The 22,001-nt window shown below is 42.1% G+C and overlaps 1 protein-coding gene across 1 annotated transcript; it reads right to left on the bottom strand.

Annotated features, from left to right (window-relative positions):
• Positions 1-7: 7 nt before the first annotated feature.
• LOC145875891 (deoxynucleoside triphosphate triphosphohydrolase SAMHD1) lies at positions 8-21,318 on the bottom strand. Its single transcript, XM_082971706.1, has 16 exons — positions 20,994-21,318; positions 13,637-13,703; positions 13,390-13,459; positions 11,525-11,685; positions 10,778-10,893; positions 10,568-10,638; positions 10,252-10,431; positions 9,697-9,797; positions 6,874-6,982; positions 6,640-6,731; positions 2,251-2,366; positions 1,837-1,976; positions 1,621-1,716; positions 1,354-1,458; positions 1,119-1,256; positions 8-923 (listed from the first exon to the last, which is right to left on the bottom strand). Exons 1-16 carry the CDS (start codon positions 21,175-21,177, stop codon positions 891-893), a joined length of 1,779 nt encoding a protein of 592 aa, XP_082827832.1. The 5' UTR covers positions 21,178-21,318; the 3' UTR covers positions 8-890.
• Between the last annotated feature and the right edge of the window lie 683 nt (positions 21,319-22,001).

Genomic DNA, 22,001 nt, shown 5'->3' with positions numbered 1-22,001 from the left:
CACCTCATTAGTCTTTCATTCAAAATTATATTATTTATTTAAAACAAAGTGCATAACTTAAATCAACAAACATGTCTGTCTGATCAACAGCTGTGGGCTCATCGAGGCAGACTTTAGGGTAAACATTGTGTTCATGTTGTTTAAATGAAGATAACGAGACTCCCAAATGATACCAAACACTAGACAGATAGCTGCTTGCCTCAGTAGGGTACATGGATGAAAACAAAGATAATATGATAACTTAACATTGTTTGTCAGTTAAAGTGGTGTCTTTTCGGAAGATAATTAAGCTACATTGTACCCTGATCTTTGATCTGTATGTGCTTAGCCAACTCCTACTTTAGTCTAGATACTGTAGATATGCATGACCAGGCTAACTATGGTAGCTGGGTATATAACAACTAAAACAGCGTAGAAACCATGCATAAAAGAAAGACAATGCCCTGAAACACAAACAACGGTTACCTGTTTGTTTGCATGTTGATCAATATAACACCAAGGATAAGTTCCCATTCAGCTTTGGGAGTATTACAAGGTAAAGCATGATTGTCCAAAGAGTAACTTCCACCAGGATGGATAAATATGTAAAAGTCGTTGCTTGGCTATCTGAAAGAGCCATGTGTGATAGTGGCACGTCAACATGCATAGCCTGGGAGAACAGGTATGTATACTCACATACTCCTACACTTCTCTTACCATGAAATAGCATAACGTTAAGATAACCAAACCTAAAATGTACGCTTGAAATAAAACATCAAAAGTAAATAAAAGAAAGACTACATGATCTAATCCCTGGAAAACTGAATCAGAGTGAACAGAACCCTGAGTAAAGAGACTTCTTCTGAAAGCCTGACTCATTTTCTTGAGGTGGTGGTCACCAACCCCTGGTCCTAGGTGACCTCTGGTGTAATCACATCTCCATCCTAAACAAATGTGAACACAAACACACAGGGATACCAGTGTCAATTTTAAACATAGGAAAAATACTCTGTGTGGTGCAGGTAAGATAGTGATAGCTAGCTGGCTTGGCCTTGCACTGTCATCTTCCCCACACAATGTAAAAACGCTAAAAGCTTGAGATAAAATGATATATAAAGGAAAGAGCGAGGCCTCCTGACCTGAGGTTTGGAGAAGTTCATATCCATACACCACTGGGCAAAGTTCTTCTTAGCTGCCTCCATGGTCCTCTCATCAGTCTTCTTACAGTAGACCCTGATAAGCTGCTCAGCAAACCTTTCTGGCAGCAGCTTGGACACCTACCGGAACAACAATTGCCTTATATCATGTTTCCAAGCTCCAAAAATGATTGGATAATTCTAAAATAGGTATACGTAAGTGCATTGAAGTAGTGACCTGGTCCTTGCTGATCTGGTAAGCTTTGGTTGGGTCGTTCTTACAGTAGAAACGCATGTTGTTGATGGGGTTCTTCTCCTTCATACCCCAGTCCATGTTGATGATCTGATGGAGAGAAAGATAGGGGGGAGAGATGGACATGCAAAGAGATACCTATTTTCAACAGAGCAACTGGTAACAAAGGGTTACCTATAGAGAAGGCGGGGGGGCTATGGTAAAATGTATTCAATCAGTTCCCTGATTGAGGTGAAAAGACTGGACACTCACATGGACAACAAAGTCCTCTGGCTGCAGAGTAACATGTTTAAGGTCATTCCGAGGCCTGGACCTCGCCACACAGCCTGCCCACTCCAGGAGCTTTTTCTGGGGGAAGAGAAGACGAGGATGAGAGGCACATAATATGAATCTCGTAGAAAGCTCTGCTAGTAAGCCCTGGAAGGATATCCTCTCTCCAAACACACGCACACACACGCACACACACACCTGTGAAACCTCCACGCGCACCTCAGTCTGGGTCTGTCCCACACACTTGTAGAGGCGTCTGCAGGTGATGTTTTGAAGGATCTCTCTGGCCTCAGCCAGCTTAGAGGACGACGAGTACAGAATCTGCTCAAACATATTGTCTACAGGGGAAGGGAGGAGAAAGGGAGAGAGACAGGTGAGAGGGAGAGACAAGGTGATAAGGAGCGTGGGAAGATGAGAGGTAATCATGCAAACCAAACCCAGCAGTAATTGTATGGACAGGAATGTACCACACAAAGAAAACAGGTATGGCAAACCCAGCCTGTTTGGACAGCCTTGACGCCTGGCATAAAACTCTCAAAGCTCTGGTTGTCTGGGTAAGTAGAACAGACCAGAGCCATTGTACACTTTATATTTCTATGGGGTTGAACGGACCAGTGAGTTTAGTGTAGGCCTCCATGTCGTCTATTGCTGCGGAGATGGTGAACATCTTTCCCCCTGAACCTTGAATCTGGATGTGGGGGTTCGCCTTGATAAAGGCCTCTGTGATCCTGAAAAAAGACAATATAACATCTCATTTTCAACATATAACATACAGCAGAAAAAAAACTCAATTTCTGAGAACCTGTATGAATGTATAAAAGATAGGAAATAAAACAGATATACAGTACCAGTCCAAAGTTTGGACACACCTACTCATTCCAGGGTTTTTCCCTTTGTTTTCTACTTTGTAGAATGATAATGAAGACATCAAAATTAAGAAATGTTAAACAAATCAAAATATATTTTATATTTGAGATTCTTCAAAGTAGCCGCCCTTTGCCTTGATGACAGCTTTGCACACTCTTGGATCCTGGGGTAAACGTTGAACATTGTTATACTCAGAGTATAGGAACATTAGTTACAAAGGAGACATGAGGGGTCCATAATGAAGCTTGGGAGGGATATCATGTCTCTCAGGATTGGGTTAGAGGTTAGTTTAACATGGATCCAGATATCATGTCTCTCAGGGTTGGGTTAGAGGTTAGTTTAACATGGATCCAGATATCATGTCTCTCAGGGTTGGGTTAGAGGTTAGTTTAACATGGATCCAGATATCATGTCTCTCAGGGTTGGGTTAGAGGTTAGTTTAACATGGATCCAGATATCATGTCTCTCAGGATTGGGTTAGAGGTTAGTTTAACATGGATCCAGATATCATGTCTCTCAGGATTGGGTTAGGGAGCGGTCCGTACGTCTCTCAGGAGGGGCATGGATCCAGATATCATGTCTCTCAGGATTGGGTTAGAGGTTAGTTTAACATGGATCCAGATATCATGTCTCTCAGGATTGGGTTAGAGGTTAGTTTAACATGGATCCAGATATCATGTCTCTCAGGGTTGAGTTAGAGGTTAGTTTAACATGGATCCAGATATCATGTCTCTCAGGATTGGGTTAGAGGTTAGTTTAACATGGATCCAGATATCATGTCTCTCAGGGTTGGGTTAGAGGTTAGTTTAACATGGATCCAGATATCATGTCTCTCAGGATTGGGTTAGAGGTTAGTTTAACATGGATCCAGATATCATGTCTCTCAGGATTGGGTTAGAGGTTAGTTTAACATGGATCCAGATATCATGTCTCTCAGGATTGGGTTAGAGGTTAGTTTAACATGGATCCAGATATCATGTCTCTCAGGATTGGGTTAGAGGTTAGTTTAACATGGATCCAGATATCATGTCTCTCAGGATTGAGTTAGAGGTTAGTTTAACATGGATCCAGATATCATGTCTCTCAGGGTTGGGTTAGAGGTTAGTTTAACATGGATCCAGATATCATGTCTCTCAGGATTGGGTTAGAGGTTAGTTTAACATGGATCCAGATATCATGTCTCTCAGGATTGGGTTAGAGGTTAGTTTAACATGGATCCAGATATCATGTCTCTCAGGATTGGGTTAGAGGTTAGTTTAACATGGATCCAGATATCATGTCTCTCAGGATTGAGTTAGAGGTTAGTTTAACATGGATCCAGATATCATGTCTCTCAGGTTAGACGTTAGTTTAACATGGATCCAGATATCATGTCTCTCAGGATTGGGTTAGAGGTTAGTTTAACATGGATCCAGATATCATGTCTCTCAGGTTAGACGTTAGTTTAACATGGATCCAGATATCATGTCTCTCAGGATTGGGTTAGAGGTTAGTTTAACATGGATCCAGATATCATGTCTCTCAGGGTTTGGTTAGAAGAAACCACACTTTGAAACCAAGATAAATAAAATAAAAGAATGATAGTAAAAAGCTTTGGAGCACATTGAATTAAATTCTGGGAAAAAGGCAAACTCAGCACCATAATTCATTGAAACAGATGGCTCATTCATCACACAACCAACTGATATTGCCAACTACATTAATGATTTTTTTCCATTGGCAAGATTAGCAAATTTAGGCATAACATGCCAGCAACAAACGCTGACACTACACATCCAAGTATATCTGACAAATTATGAAACAACAATAATTATTCTTTTGAATTCCTTAAAGTGAGTGTGGAAGAGGTGAACAAATTATTGTTGTCTATCAACAATGACAAGCCACTGAGGTCTGACAACTTGGATGGAAGTACTGTGGATAACAGGGGATGATGTTGACACATCTTCAATTTGACCCTACTAGAAAGTGTGTGCCCTTAGGCCTGGAGGGAAGTTAAAGTCATTCCGCTACCTAAGAATAGTAAAGCCCCCTTTACTTTTTAAAATAGCCGACCAATCAGCCCGTTACCAACCCTTAGTAAACTTCTGTAAAAATAGTGTTTGACCAGATACAATGCTATTTCACAGTAAACAAATTGACAGACTTTCAGCACGCTCATAGGGACACTCAACAAGCACAGCACTTACACAAATGACTGATGATTGGCTGAGAGAAATTGATGAGGAAATGATTGTGTTGTGAGACTTCAGTGCAGATTTTGACATTATCGATCATAGTCTGCTGATGGAAAAACGTATGTGTTATGGCTTTACACCCCCTGCTATAATGTGGATAAAGAGTTACCTGTCTAACAGAACACAGAGGGGGTTCTTTAATGGAAGCCTCTCCAACATAATCCAGGTAGAAGCAGGAATTCCCCAGGGCAGCTGTTTTTTCGATCTTTACTAATGACATGTCACTGGCTTTGAGTAAAGGGTTAGGGTTAGGCTTTGAGTAAAGGCAGTGGCATGCTGTCAACCTGTTGGGGCTAGGGGGCAGTATTTTCACGGCTGGATAAAAAAACGTACCCGATTTAATCTGGTTACTAATCCTACCCAGTAACTAGAATATGCATATACTTATTATATATGGATAGAAAACACCCTAAAGTTTCTAAAAGTGTTTGAATGGTGTCTGTGAGTATAACAGAACTCATTTGGCAGGCAAAAACCTGAGACATTTTCTTCCCCTGGTTTTGTCGCACCTGGACTACTGTTCAGTCGTGTGGTCAGGTGCCACAAAGAGGGACTTGGGAAAATTGCAGTTGGCTCAGAACAGGGCAGCACGGCTGGCCCTTGGATGTACACAGAGAGCTAAAATTAATAATATGCATGTCAATCTCATGGAAGAGAGATTGACTTCCTCATTACTTGTTTTTGTAAGAGGTGTTGACAAGCTGAAGGTACCGAGAAGTATTGACATGTTGAATGCACCGAGCTGTCTGTCTAAACTGCTGGCACACAGCTCAGACACCCATACATACCCCACAAGACATGCCACCAGAGGTCTGTCTAAACTACTGGCACACAGCTCAGACACCCATACATACCCCACCAGAGGTCTGTTTAAACTACTGGCACACAGCTCAGACACCCATACATACCCCACAAGACATGCCACCAGAGGTCTGTTTAAACTACTGGCACACAGCTCAGACACCCATACATACCCCACAAGACATGCCACCAGAGGTCTGTTTAAACTACTGGCACACAGCTCAGACACCCATACATACCCCACAAGACATGCCACCAGAGGTCTCTTCACAGTGCCCAAGTCCAGAACAGACTATGGGAGGAGCACAGTACTACATAGAGCCATGACTACATGGAACTCTATTCCACATCAGGTAACTGATGCAGCAGTAGAATCAGATTTAAACAGCTGATAAAAACACACCTTATGGAACAGCGGGGAGTGTGAAATAGGCACATACACAAGATAACAGATTTTTCGTTGTAGATGTGTAGTAGTGGAGTAAAGGCCTGAACACTCAGTGTGTTGTAGATGTGTAGTAGTGGAGTAAAGGCCTGAACACTCAGTGTGTTGTAGATGTGTAGTAGTGGAGTAAAGGCCTGAACACTCAGTGTGTTGTAGATGTGTAGTAGTGGAGTAAAGGCCTGAACACTCGGTGTGAATTCTGTAACGAATGTATTGTAATGTTTTTAAAATTGTATAACTGCCTTCATTTTGCCAGACCCCAGGAAGAGTAGCCGCCGCCTTGGATCCATAATAAATACAAGATACAAATACCCCCACACACAGGGCATGAGTGGTCACTGAATGGTTTGATGAGCATGAACATGATGTAAACCATATGCCATGGCTGTCTCAGTCACCAGATCTCAACCCAATTGAACACTTATGGGATATTCCACCACAATCAACAAAACAACAAATGATAGAATTTATTGTGGAAGAATGGTGTCGCATCCCTCCAATTGACTTCCAGACACTTAGAAACTATGCCGAGGTGCATTGAAGCTGTTCTGGCTCGTAGTGGCCCAACAGCCTATTAAGATACTGTGTTGGTGTTTACTCTATTTTGGCAGTTACCTATATTAAAACACCTGCTGAGGTGAGAGTACTTACATTGTCTCTATGATGTTGCCCACCTTGTGCTGGTAGGCTCTTCTATGCAGGCAGTTGCGTGTGTGGAACATGTCATACAGATTACCCACTTCCTGTATGTGGACAACACACATGGATATCACCACTAAACTAGGTTAATCCCTAACTACTTTACCAATAATGAAAAGTTGAAGGAAAACATAAATGAAGGGAATGAATGGGAGGTGTAATCGAGGGCCAAGCTGAAGCATTTACCTTGTCTCGGGTGCAGATGTGCTTCTTCCCGTCCACCTCACACACACGGGCAAACTTGAGAAAGCGACGGTAGTCAAAGTTATTTTGGATACCCAGGTGGAAGCAGTCCCTGTGGGGTGAGAAAGTGAGGGAGTCTCTGTTGGTTTTGTCTGGGTTTTCCTTTACCTGTCAAACTGTTTTTGATGTATCCATTATGTTAAAATGTTGTTTAAAAATAAAAATAAATAATAATTTCAATGTTCTTGTTGTCATTTATGTAAAAAAAAGATCTCACTAAACAAAATGTAAATGTTTATGCATTTCCTCGAGACTAGGGTTGCAAAGGGTCGGAAACTTTCCCGGAATTTTTCCATGGGAAGTTAAGCCCGGGAATTTTGCTTAAATTCATTAAAAAAAAGTTATTTTATAACAGTGAACCTTTTTTATGGGATACACATTAGGCAATTCTAGGTCTTGTGGCATATTTTGGTTAAACTATCCCCAATTCAATGGAATTGCAACCCTCTGCATGCACAGTGCATTCTTCCATCACATGTACAGCTGATTCTCAAGATCTGGTACTCTAATGAGATGCTATTGAGCCCACACTACTACACTGTCTGAGCCAAGGACTACATGCTTTCTGGTAAGTTTTGATTACAATACTGGGTGGGGTGAATATATTTTATGACAGATTATTTTTGGTTAACTAGTAAATAGTAGCCTACATCAAAGTGTGTTTAAATCATTTCTAACTTGTTAACAATTTCTGCTAGTTATTGCTACTATGTGGGTTTTAGCTTGAGCCTGTTAATTCAGCTGTTTTCATACATGTTTCATTTTAAAACATTTATCTGACAAATGAGTTGTTTAATCTAACTACTTAATTATTTATCTGTATATGGAATTGTATTTGTTGTTCTTTTACTCATGTTTTTCTAATCTTCACAGGAAAAGGCCACAGGCACTATCTGATGTGTGGAGACATTTCACTGCAGCTAATGTAGAAGGACAAGCTGTGTACATTTGCAAATACTGTTCCAAATCATATGTGAGACAGAATAGCAACAACAAAAAAACCAGAAAAACACATGTCAAAAATGTTATAAATTGATTAGCATTTTAATGAGGGAAATAAGTATTTGACCCCCTCTGCAAAACATGACTTAGTACTTGGTGGCAAAACCCTTGTTGGCAATCACGGAGGTCAGATGTTTCTTGTAGTTGGCCACCAGGTTTGCACACATCTCAGGAGGGATTTTGTCCCACTCCTCTTTGCAGATCTTCTCCAAGTCATTAAGGTTTCGAGGCTGACGTTTGGCAACTCGAACCTTCAGCTCCCTCCACAGATTTTCTATTGGATTAAGGTCTGGAGACTGGCTAGGCCACTCCAGGACCTTAATGTGCTTCTTCTTGAGCCACTCCTTTGTTGCCTTGGCCGTGTGTTTTGGGTCATTGTCATGCTGGAATACCCATCCACGACCCATTTTCAATGCCCTGGCTGAGGGAAGGAGGTTCTCACCCAAGATTTGACGGTACATGGCCCCGTCCATCGTCCCTTTGATGCGGTGAAGTTGTCCTGTCCCTTAGCAGAAAAACGCCCCCAAAGCATAATGTTTCCACCTCCATGTTTGACGGTGGGGATGGTGTTCTTGGGGTCATAGGCAGCATTCCTCCTCCTCCAAACACGGCGAGTTGAGTTGATGCCAAAGAGCTCCATTTTGGTCTCATCTGACCACAACACTTTCACCCAGTTGTCCTTTGAATCATTCAGATGTTCATTGGCAAACTTCAGACGGGCATGTATATGTGCTTTCTTGAGCAGGGGGACCGTGCGGGCGCTGCAGGATTTCAGTCCTTCACGGCGTAGTGTGTTACCAATTGTTTTCTTGGTGACTATAGTCCCAGCTGCCTTGAAATCATTGAAAAGATCCTCCCGTGTAGTTCTGAGCTGATTCCTCACCGTTCTCATGATCATTGCAACTCCACGAGGTGAGATCTTGCATGGAGCCCCAGGCCGAGGGAGATTGACAGTTCTTTTGTGTTTCTTCCATTTGCGAATAATCACACCAACTGTTGTCACCTTCTCACCAAGCTGCTTGGCGATGGTCATGTAGCCCATTCCAGCCTTGTGTAGGTCTACAATCTTGTCCCTGACATCCTTGGAGAGCTCTTTGGTCTTGGCCATGGTGGAGAGTTTGGAATCTGATTGATTGATTGCTTCTGTGGACAGGTGTCTTTTATACAGGTAACAAGCTGAGGAGCACTCCCTTTAAGAGTGTGCTCCTAATCTCAGCTTGTTACCTGTATAAAAGACACCTGGGAGACAGAAATCTTTCTGATTGAGAGGGGGTCAAATACTTATTTCCCTCATTAAAATGCCAATCAATTTATAACATTTTGACATGCGTTTTTCTGGATTTTTTTGTTGTTATTCTGTCTCTCACTGTTCAAATAAACCTACCATTAAAATTATAGATTGATCCTTTCTTTGTCAGTGGGCAAACGTACAAAATCAGCAGGGGATCAAATACTTTTTCCCCTCACTGTAAATGTGATCATACTTTTTATTCACAAATGCGAGTGAAATGCTCGCACTGTGGAGCCCTGACCACCCACCAACATGGCTGGTGAAATAGACATCTTACCTGCCAATGCCAAAATCTACCCGCATTTGGCAGGTGTTCATTTTAGGCCCTGAAGATAATTTAAGAAAAGTTGCCCATAGTGCACTATTTTCCTAATATACTCCAATGGTCCTATGTATTGTTACATCTCTAATATAGCTTACTCCAGAAATGATCATAGTTTCTAAAAGGGATAAACTCCAACTGGGGGACTCACCTGGCAAAGTAGTCCCACTTGTCCACGTCGATGCCGTTCCTTTTGTTGGCCACAATCTCATAGAGGAAGGACTTCTTCTCTGGTCGGCCCTTATATGGCCACTGTGAAGAGAAAAAGAACAGACTCAGAATCCTGTGAGAACCGAGCATGAAACTCCAAATTAAATTCAACCCGTAGACAATTAACTGCTAGAAAGCATAAATAAATCATATTCATGAAGTAATATTGATTGATGTTTGTTGACTGATTGATGCTGATAGATGATTGTAACGTTTACCGCCCCAGCGGTGAAGGTTTCAGTGAGGAGGCAACAAGGGTCAGAATGGCATGCTGCCGGATTTCAGGCGTTGATTGAGGTCTGGTTTCATTTGAGAGCTCTACTATGATTTGATTTATTCAGTTTACCCCCAATTTATATTTTCTGTTTTGTTATCGTCATCTTTGGGCCTCTTCACCGAAACTTCTACCGCTCGGGCGGTCTCTGTTACCATCGGTGTCAGAAGTGGGGAAACGAACCCACGCCTACATGATTCTTAAATTGATTGATTGACTAACCGGCTCACTGGCTGGCTGATTTACTCCCTGGCTGAGAAGGACAGTGTTCTGTGGTCCAGCAATCTGCTCCTTGATGAAGACCAGGTCATCAGGAAGGACCAGGCCATGCTCCTTCATCACCGGCTCTAAGGCGTTCTCACGCACCAGGTGGTCAAACATTGCCAGGGACGCCTCCTCGTGCTGCAACACACACAAGGTGAGCGTACACACAAATACAGGTGACCTGCACATTTTTGAGCAAACACAGGAAGATATAGACACAAACATCAGACATGGAGAGCGAAAAAGAAACAGAATGAGGAAAGAAAGGTCTTACCTTCCACTTAGATTCTGGACGCACTTTAGGGATGAACATCCCATCAAACATATGGGAGAAAGGACCATGACCTGGAGAGTGAGAGATATCACATTTATGAGACAGTAAGATTGAAAAAAGTGTGTATATATATATATATATATATATATATATATATGTGTGTGTGTGTGTGTGTGTGTGTGTGTGTGTGTGTGTGTGTGTGAGACTCACCCAGGTCGTGACAGAGACCGGCGATCTGGACACACAATATGTCTCTATGGGAGATGAAGAGCTCTGGTTGTCTCTCATTCAACTCCTGGACCAGCAGACCTGCCAGGTAACCCACCCTGAAACACACAACCACAACAACCATAACAACCATTTTCCAACTCATGAAACCTGCTAGGTAACCACTGGGAACTGAGAGCTTAAGGAAGAGGCTGAAAAGGATTTTTCTGTTGTGCCTGTTCAAATCAATGACAAGACAAATTTCTTCAGCCTCCTGAGGTTGAATATTGCGCCTTCTTCACCACGCTGTCTGTGTGGGTGGACCATTTCAGTTTGTCCGTGATGTGTACGCCGAGGAACTTAAAACTTTACACCTTCTCCACTACTGTCCCGTCGATGTGGATAGGGGGGTGCTCCCTCAAGTCCACGATCATCTCCTTTGTTTTGCTGACGTTGAGTGTGAGGTTATTTTCCTGACACCACACAAACACTTTGAATGCAGGGTAGCGCCTCTAAAACCACATAGACTAAATCCCAATTTGCGCATTACACTCTGCATCATGGATTTAAAAAGGTGTACACACCCTCTATAGGTCAAGCCCACACACCTTTAAACTATGAAGTGCTCAGGCACCCACACTTGTACTCTATGCTAGTGCAAACTTACACACACTCCTACATACCCTATGGAGTGTTCAGGCACCCACACTTGTACTCTACGCTAGTGCATACTCACACACTCCTACATACCCTATGGAGTGTTCGAAGCGGTTGTGGGAGGCTCCAGGGAAGACGAAGTATGTTCCTCCCAGCTGCTTAATGTGGCGGAGCCTCTGGAACTGAGGGGTGTCGATGATACAGACCAACAGAGGATGCATCTCTATATGTCCATGGATGGGGTCATTAAACACCTACAGGAGACAATAATACATCTTAGTGCTGATACTACTATTCCTCTATTGTTCCCTCTCTGGAATAGAAAAGGGTGCATCTCTAGTTATGTGGCCGTGGGTAGAGTAGGGTCATTACACTTGCAATAGAATTGAAAAACATTATAAAACAGGGAATAGAGAACATGATGGAATAGAAAAACAGCTATTACTCAGGGTGTTTTACTTCTTTCACCATAATAAATAAATAAATTAAATGAAGTACAATGTGGTTGAGGTGATTTTCTCTCCCATGGATTATTCTCTCTCTCTCCCTGTCCGTCAGTCTCTCTATGTGGGCTCAAAGTCAATGTTTCCCCTTTTGCTAATCATTTTCAGGATGGTCAAACGTTTTCAGTGTAAACTTAAATGACTAAAACCAGATATAAAGTATGTAGAAAAGACAGTGGAGCAATATTGTTTTTTAATAAGATCATATTTAAGAACTAACAATCACCAAAATAAAAAATAGACAAATCAGGGAGAATCTGAAATGTTGGGGCCTCCATGTATTTTGTTATAATGTTTGAGTCACTCAGATAGCATAAGAACAAGGCATAATGTTAACTCAGCCCCATGGCAAAGTGTGTAGAATTGCAGGATATTAACTTTGAAACTGCAACTTTTCTCTCAGCACAATGACAAATATGTAGAACAGCAGGAAACTAGCTTTAAACTTTAAAATGGTATTTCTGACCCATAGTAAAATGTGTAGAATTTCAGAAAATTCAGATTAAAAGAGCAACACTTGGGCTCTGCAGCCAAAAGGGCCTCTAAATCCTCTATTGTGTCCCCTGTGCTCTGCAGCCAAGAGGGCCTCTAAAACCTCTATTGTGTTACCTTGGGCTCTGCAGCCAAGAGGGCCTCTAAAACCTCTATTGTGTTACCTTGGCCTCTGCAGCCAAGAGGGCCTCTAAAACCTCTATTGTGTTACCTTGGGCTCTGCAGCCAAGAGGGCCTCTAAAACCTCTATTGTGTTACCTTGGGCTCTGCAGCCAAGAGGGCCTCTAAAACCTCTATTGTGTTACGTTGGCCTCTGCAGCCAAGAGGGCCTCTAAAACCTCTATTGTGTTACCTTGGGCTCTGCAGCCAAGAGGGCCTCTAAAACCTCTATTGTGTTACCTTGGACTCTGCAGCCAAGAGGGCCTCTAAAACCTCTATTGTGTTTTCTTGGGCTCTGCAGCCAAGAGGGTCTCTAAAACCTCTATTGTGTTACCTTGGTCTCTGCAGCCAAGAGGTCCTCTAAAACCTATATTGTGTTACCTTGGGCTCTGCAGCCAAGAGGGCCTCTAAAACCTCTATTGTGTTACCTTGGTCTCTGCAGCCAAGAGGGCCTCTAAAACCTCTATTGTGTTACCTTGGGCTCTGCAGCCAAGAGGGCCTCTAAAACCTCTATTGTGTTACCTTGGGCTCTGCAGCCAAGTGGGCCTCTAAAACCTCTATTGTGTTACCTTGGCCTCTGCAGCCAAGAGGGCCTCTAAAAACTCTATTGTGTTACCTGGGTCTCTGCAGCCAAGAGGGCCTCTAAAAACTCTATTGTGTTACCTGGGTCTCTGCAGCCAAGAGGGCCTCTAAAACCTCTATTGTGTTACCTTGGCCTCTGCAGCCAAGAGGGCCTCTAAAACCTCTATTGTGTTACCTTGGTCTCTGCAGCCAAGAGGGCCTCTAAAACCTCTATTGTGTTACCTTGGCCTCTGCTGCAATCTGCCACAGCTTCTTCAGGCAGTGCAGAATCTGCAGCCGTGTGCCAAGAGGCCTGAGGAGAGAGAGAGAGAGTCAGTTCATAATCATGACACCAAAATCAGAACATCACAATCCTCAAGAAATTGACTAAGAGAAATATGTCACAACAAATCAACCAAAATTAGAAGGTGCACATTAGATTGGAACACGGAAATGACCCCACCCCATACTGAAACCACACCACACATACCTTATGCCCATATTCTCCAGATGTGTCTCTGTGAGGTATCGTAACCCCACTCCTGTTATCTGTTGCTCTGTGTGGGGGAAAACCAAACAAAAAGGACAGATCATCTTTCCTGTGTGCAAGTCTACCAACCTTCTTCTTCATCAGATGAATTCAGTTATTTGGCTGGAACAACCTTGATGCTGGGCACTAACAGATACCATAGAGAAAGTAAGGAGGGTAGATTGTGATGGGGGATGGATGGGTGGTTACTTAGCCCAATAATGGATTAAAGAAGCCTTATGGTCGGGGTGGGAAATGTACTTTTTGGTCTACCAACAGTAGTGGCTGGTGGATGCCCAAATTTTACCAGACACATTTTGGGGGGCAAAATTCATAAAGAAATCACAGAAAATGCATGCACATGTTTTGTAATGTTAAAACACTTACTGAATGGTTGTGAAATTGATTGAAAGTGATTTCAAAGAAAAGAGCGCAACAGATCGAGACAGACAGTAGTGGATATCAGTGTGTGTTCCAGCCGGCAAGGTCTCCATATTTCACTCTCTTGTTTGAACCTATGCTGCACCCCACCCCATTTTCACCACCGTAATGTTGAAAATATTCTCTTACAGAGCTGACACACACACACACACACACACACACACACAATGGGCTTTGGATCCCAAAAATATTCTCAGAAATGCGCTGTGTGACCACCTGCCAATGTGGATGGAAATATTAGACCTTCTACCTGCCAATGCCAAAATGTACTAACATTTAGCTGGTGGCTGGTGTTAATTTCCCACCCTGCTTATAGTCCAAGGACCTTATATGTTCAGTTTAAAAGGTTGAATTGGCTCTGGAACCCAAAACAGCCAAATACTCCATCTAAACGTAAATCGATTCTCGATTGCGATACGGTTCTAGAAACATAAATCACATCAAAATAATTTCACAACTGAAAAATACAGACTTACTGTACACTGTTTTAACAGAGTTGCAGCAGGCAGTACTTTCATATCACATCAAAATACAGAGTTACTGGACACTGTTTAATACAGACTTACTGGACACTGTTTAATACAGACCTACTGGACACTGTTTAATACAGACCTACTGGACACTGTTTAATACAGACTTACTGGACACTGTTTAATACAGACTTACTGGACACTGTTTAATACAGACCTACTGGACACTGTTTAATACAGACTTACTGGACACTGTTTAACACAGACTTACTGGACACTGTTTAACACAGACTTACTGTACACTGTTTAATACAGACTTACTGGACACTGTTTAATACAGACTTACTGGACACTGTTTAACAGAGTTGCAGCAGTATTTTTCAGTAACAAGATGTTTGTGGTGTCCGTCTTCCGGTTACACACAGGTGTTTCGAGACACAGCTAGCTAATTAGCACAGGTAGACTATTCTGTTGTAGTCTGATGGCTGATGGGGAAAATGGTGGAAGTGAATGCTGAGTTTGAATCAAGCAGCACGTCGAGCAAAGGTTGATGAAGATTAATGTTCTGAATGGACAACAGTAGTGTCAAACTGGAACAAAAAAAGAAATTGTCAAAAATTGGAGTGAAGGATACGTCTATGAATGGTAACGAATCGCTTCCTGTTGGGATGCGTTTGTTGAGTAAGGATGCATACAGTATTTGGGAAACCCACTTGAGGTGTTGAAAATAGTGAAGTGTGTGCTGGGAAAAGTCAAGACTGTCAGAGTGACCAAGAGTGGTCTTATTTTGATTCATTGCAGTGGGCCTTAATAAAATAATCCGGACAACAAAAGTTTTGTACTTTGAACTTCGGAGTAGAGAGCCCGTCAAAGGAGTCATCTCAGGGGTGACGACAGATGTTCAGATTTAATACCTGAAGAGAATTCCTGGTGTGGTTGGTGCCTGGAGTCTGACTAACTGGGTGAATGGAGAAAGAGGAAAGACACAGGAGCTCCCCAGAGCTGAGTACCGGCACCTCAAATGTTCTATTGCTTGAGCTCCTCTTCCTCTTATAGAATATCAGCTCAAAAGTATAGTGGAGCTCCTGCACCTCAATATAAACAGTCCCAGCACCCAAAATGAGTACCAGAACCTATTTCAGTCCAAGTCAAGCACTGATAAGAAGTAATCTGGTAGGCATATTTTATAATGAAAGGAAGAGAGCTGGAAAGATTTTTAAAATACATTGAGGAACTATTGTAATTCTCAATGGATGTAAAAACAGACGTTTGTTTGCTTGCTATTTGAGGTGAAGAAAACATTACTTTGAGAAGCTCCACAGGTGGTGGTGCGATAAGCAAATCAGAAATACTATCAGTTCCCCAAATGTGCACATGTATATGGGTTAGGGTTAACCCACATGTATATGGGTTAGGGTTAACCCACATGTATATGGGTTAACCCACATGTATATGGGTTAGGGTTAACCCACATGTATATGGGTTAGGGTTATCCCACATGTATATGGGTTAGGGTTATCCCACATGTATATGGGTTAGGGTTATCCCACATGTATATGGGTTAGGGTTATCCCACATGTATATGGGTTAGGGTTAACCCACATGTATATGGGTTAGGGTTAACCCACATGTATATGGGTTAGGGTTATCCCACATGTATATGGGTTAGGGTTAACCCACATGTATACGGGTTAACCCACATGTATATGGGTTAGGGTTAACCCACATGTATACGGGTTAACCCACATGTATACGGGTTAGCCCACATGTATACGGGTTAGCCCACATGTATACGGGTTAACCCACATGTATACGGGTTATCCCACATGTATACGGGTTAGGGTTATCCCACATGTATACGGGTTAGGGTTATCCCACATGTATACGGGTTAGAGTTATCCCACATGTATACGGGTTAGGGTTATCCCACATGTATACGGGTTAGGGTTAACCCACATGTATACGGGTTAGGGTTAACCCACATGTATACGGGTTAGGGTTAACCCACATGTATACGGGTTAGGGTTAACCCACATGTATACGGGTTAGGGTTAACCCACATGTATACGGGTTAGGGTTAACCCACATGTATACGGGTTAGGGTTAACCCACATGTATACGGGTTAGGGTTAACCCACATGTATACGGGTTAGGGTTAACCCACATGTATACGGTTAGGGTTAACCCACATGTATACGGGTTAGGGTTAACCCACATGTATACGGGTTAGGGTTAACCCACATGTATACGGGTTAGGGTTAACCCACATGTATACGGGTTAGGGTTAACCCACATGTATACGGGTTAGGGTTAACCCACATGTATACGAAATATGGCCGTGTGGGAACCCTATCCACAACCCTTTTTTTTTTAAACAATTATTTCTCCCTGCTATGCTTCCAAAACCGTACCGCAAGCGATGCATGTTAATGTTCAGACCAGTAGTATACTGGAGGTGATGGATTTGTTACTGTGTAGTTAAATGTTTTTGCACCAAAGAAAACAACAATACAGATAAAAATGAATAAATAAACGGTGTGCAGGTGTAGTTAGAAGCTCAGGGGCTTGTATAAAAACCACACCACCAAAAACTATATACAATACGTACAGTTGAAGTCGGAAGTTTACATACACCTTAGCCAAATACATTTAAACTCAGTTTTTCACCATTCCTGCCATTTAATCCTAGTAAAAATTCAGTTAGGATCACCACTTTATTTAAAGAATGTAAAATGTCAGAATAATAGTAGAGAGAATGATTTATTTCAGCTTTTTTTCTTTCATCACATTCCCAGAAGGTCAGAAGTTTACATAAACTCAATTAGTATTTGGTAGCATTGCCTGTAAATTGTTTAACTTGGGTCAAACGTTTCAGGTAGCCTTCCACAAGCTTCCCACAATACGTTGGGTGAATTTTGGCCCATTCCTGACAGAGCTGGTGTAACTGAGTCAGGTTTGTAGGCCTCCTTGCTTGCACACGCCTTTTCAGTTCTGCCAACAAATGTTAATTAGGAATGAGGTCAGGGCTTTGTGATGGCCACTCCAATATCTTGAATTTGTTGTCCTTAAGCCTTTCTGCCACAACTTTGGAAGTATTCTTTGGATCATTGTCCATTTGGAAGACCAATTTGCGACCAAGCTTTAACTTCCTGACTGATGTCTTGAGATGTTGCTTCAATACATCCACATTTTCCTACCTCATGACGCCATCTATTTTGTGAAGTGCACCAGTCCCTCCTGCAGCAAAGCACCCCCCACAAAATGATGCTGCCACCCCCGTGCTTCACGGTTGGGATGGTGTTCTTCGGCTTGCAAGCCTCCCCCTTTTTCCTCCAAACATAACGATGCTCATTATGACCAAACAGTTCTATTTTTGTTTCATCAGACCAGAGGACATTTCTCCAAAAAGTATGATCTTTGTCCCCATGTGCAGTTGCAAACTGTAGTCTGGCTTTTTTTATGGCGATTTTGGAGCAGTGGCTTCTTCCTTGCTAAGCGGCCTTTCAGGTTATGTCGTTTCCCCCAGCATCTTCACAAGGTCCTTTGCTGTTGTTCTGGGATTGATTTGCACTTTTTTCGCACCAGAGTACATTCATCTCTAGGAGACAGAACGCGTCTCCTTCCTGAGCGGTATGATGGCTGCGTGATCCCATGGTGTTTATACTTGCGTACTATTGTTTGCACAGGTGGTACCTTCAGGCGTTTGGAAATTGCTCCCAAGGATGAACCAGACTTGTGGAGGTCAACAATTTTTTTCTGAGGTCTTGGCTGATTTCTTTTGATTTTTCCCATGATGTCAAGCAAAGAGGCGCTGAGTTTGAAGGTAGGCATTGAAATACATCCACAAGTACACCTCCAATTGAGTCAAATGATGTCAATTAGCCTATCAGAAGCTTCTAAAGCCATGACATCATTTTCTGGAATTTTCCAAGCTGTTTAAAGGCACAGTCAACTTAGTGTATGTAAACTTCTGACCCACTGGAATTGTGATACAGTGAAATATAAGTGAAATAATCTGTCTGTTAACAATTGTTGGGAAAATTACTTGTGTCATGCACAAGGTAGATGTCCTAACCGACTTGCCAAAACTATAGATTGTTAACAAGAAATTTGTGGAGTGGTTGAAAAACGAGTTTTAATGACTCCAATCTAAGTGTATGTCAACTTCCGACTTCAACTGTAGTTGGCCTAGCTAGGGTACTATAGTTCAAAGGACAATGTAAATTAGTCTTTAGGGTAGTGCGAACGGCCCAGTACATCACTGGGGCCAAGCTTCCTGCCATCTAGGACCTCTATACCAGGCGGTGTCAGAGGAAGGCCCTAAAAATGGTCAAAGACTCCAGCCACTCAAGTCATAGACTGTTCTCTCTGCAACCACATGGTACCGGAGCGCCAAGTCTAGGTCCAAGAGGCTTCTAAACTGCTTCTACCCCCAAGACATAAGACTCCTGAACATCTAATCAAATGGCTACCCAGACTATTTGCATTGCCCCCCCCTCCCCTCTCCACACCACTGCTACTCTCTGTTGTCATCTATGCATAGTCACTTTAATTAACTCTACCTACATGTACATACTACCTCAACTAACCGGTACTGTTATTTTTTTACTGCTCCTCTTTATTACTTTTATCTCTTATTCTTATCCGTATTTTTTTAAACCGCATTGTCGGTTAGGGGCTCGTATGTAAGCATTTCACTGTGAGGTCTACTACACCTGTTGTATTCAGCATTTCACTGTGAGGTCTACTACACCTGTTGTATTCAGCATTTCACTGTGAGGTCTACTACACCTGTTGTATTCAGCATTTCACTGTAAGGTCTACTACACCTGTTGTATTCAGCATTTCACTGTGAGGTCTACTACACCTGTTGTATTCTGCATTTCACTGTGAGGTCTACTACACCTGTTGTATTCAGCATTTCACTATGAGGTCTACTACACCTGTTGTATTCAGCATTTCACTGTGAGGTCTACTACACCTGTTGTATTCAGCATTTCACTGTAAGGTCTACTACACCTGTTGTATTCAGCATTTCACTGTGAGGTATACTACACCTGTTGTATTCAGCATTTCACTGTGAGGTCTACTACACCTGTTGTATTCAGCATTTCACTATGAGGTCTACTGCACCTGTTGTAATCAGCATTTCACTGTAAGGTCTACTACACCTGTTGTATTCTGCATTTCACTGTGAGGTCTACTACACCTGTTGTATTCAGCATTTCACTGTAAGGTCTACTACACCTGTTGTATTCAGCATTTCACTGTAAGGTCTACTACACCTGTTGTATTCTGCATTTCACTGTAAGGTCTACTACACCTGTTGTATTCAGCATTTCACTGTAAGGTCTACTACACCTGTTGTATTCAGCATTTCACTGTAAGGTCTACTACACCTGTTGTATTCTGCATTTCACTGTAAGGTCTACTACACCTGTTGTATTCAGCATTTCACTGTAAGGTCTACTACACCTGTTGTATTCAGCATTTCACTGTGAGGTCTACTACACCTGTTGTATTCAGCATTTCACTGTGAGGTCTACTACACCTGTTGTATTCAGCATTTCACTGTAAGGTCTACTACACCTGTTGTATTCTGCATTTCACTGTGAGGTCTACCTACACCTGTTGTATTCAGCATTTCACTGTAAGGTCTACTACACCTGTTGTATTCAGCATTTCACTGTGAGGTCTACTACACCTGTTGTAATCAGCATTTCACTGTAAGGTCTACTACACCTGTTGTATTCAGCATTTCACTGTAAGGTCTACTACACCTGTTGTATTCAGCATTTCACTGTAAGGTCTACTACACCTGTTGTATTCAGCATTTCACTGTAGGTCTACTACACCTGTTGTATTCAGCATTTCACTGTAGGTCTACTACACCTGTTGTATTCAGCATTTCACTGTTTTTTTTTCAATTTGATTTGATTTTAGCAATTACTCTGCTGCTGGGTCAGCAGCATCATGTGTATGTAGCTAGTTAGAGAAGACATGCAAAACAGTGATCAGTCAAATATCATGTGTATGTAGCTAGTTAGAGAAGACATGCAAAACAGTGATCTGTCAAATATCATGTGTATGTAGCTAGTTAGAGAAGACATGCAAAACAGTGATCAGTCAAATATCATGTGTATGTAGCTAGTTAGAGAAGACATGCAAAACAGTGTTCTGTCAAATATCATGTGTATGTAGCTAGTTAGAGAAGACATGCAAAACAGTGATCTGTCAAATATCATGTGTATGTAGCTAGTTAGAGAAGACATGCAAAACAGTGTTCTGTCAAATATCATGTGTATGTAGCTAGTTAGAGAAGACATGCAAAACAGTGATCTGTCAAATATCATGTGTATGTAGCTAGTTAGAGAAGACATGCAAAACAGTGATCACAACAATCGAACCTGTGAATTTCTCCTCCCATGCCCCGAGACCTGCCTGACGCAGGTATCTGCAAGTGTCCTCGACATCGCACTGCCTTAAGTCCCCGTCCCGCGACAACCCGGTATAAACGCTCTGCTCCGGGGTTTTGAAATGGTCACTGTCAGCGGTCGGTAAATCTTCTCTGGAACGCTTTCGCTTATCCATATTGATCGGTAATAGAAAAGCGCCGGTAACACAATAAAGCAGTACTCTCGATCACTACTGTAAGTCGCTCTGTCTGCTAAATGACTAAAATGTAAATGTCAAAAATGGTAAACCACACCTTCTTCTTTGGGATTGGGTTGGCGGATCGTAGCCAACTTTTAGGCGCATACACTGCCACCTAATGTATTGGAGTGTGGAGCCAGTCACAGCCTACCGACATGAACGTCCGGTAATACAAAATTGGGAAAAAGGAAAATGACCCTGCCAACTATTAGCCCTCATGAAACTCTCCACATTTCACTATTTAAAATATTCTGCAGTAAAACCTTGCAATACCAAGTATTTCTCTACAGCTGCCACCACAACCTCTATTTCTGTGACCTACATTCTATTTCAGCAGTTAACAACTATGAATACTAAGAAACCCACTTTACTGAAGCACATATTATTCCTATCCCACTCTATTGGTCTCTGCCTACTCATCCTATCAGGATCCCTCACCCTGTACCCATCTTCCTCTACCACTCTCTTCACATTGTTACTCAATTTGAGTCATTTGTGACTCACAACCTGGATTCGGACTTATGTAGCAAATTTAGAAATTGTGTTTTTTATATTGGATCATTTATATTGGATCATTTATATTGGATCATTTATATTGGATCATTTTATATTGGATCATTTATATTGGATCATTTATATTGGATCATTTATATTGGATCATTTTATATTGGATAATTCCGACGATACCCCCGGACAGGGCCGGGGGTATCGTCGGATGGGGCCACAGTGTCTCCTGATCCCTCCTGTATGCCTCCAGTATT

This window comes from Salmo salar, unplaced genomic scaffold (genome assembly GCF_965601325.2).
Source record: "Salmo salar unplaced genomic scaffold, fSalSal1 ptg000378l, whole genome shotgun sequence".
Classification (NCBI taxonomy): Eukaryota; Metazoa; Chordata; class Actinopteri; order Salmoniformes; family Salmonidae; genus Salmo; species Salmo salar.
Note: the sequence above shows the minus strand (reverse complement) of the source record. Positions and strands in the feature narration are given on the sequence as shown.

Excerpts from the sequence above, each read along its gene's own strand:
- LOC145875891 (XM_082971706.1), bottom strand. The coding sequence starts at position 21,177 with ATGGATAAGCGAAAGCGTTCCAGAGAAGATTTACCGACCGCTGACAGT. Across the intron at positions 10,639-10,777 it reads CGGTCTCTGTCACGACCTGG|GTCATGGTCCTTTCTCCCAT; the intron begins GTGAGTCTCACA and ends CTCACTCTCCAG. Across the intron at positions 10,432-10,567 it reads GTCCAGAATCTAAGTGGAAG|CACGAGGAGGCGTCCCTGGC; the intron begins GTAAGACCTTTC and ends TGTGTGTTGCAG.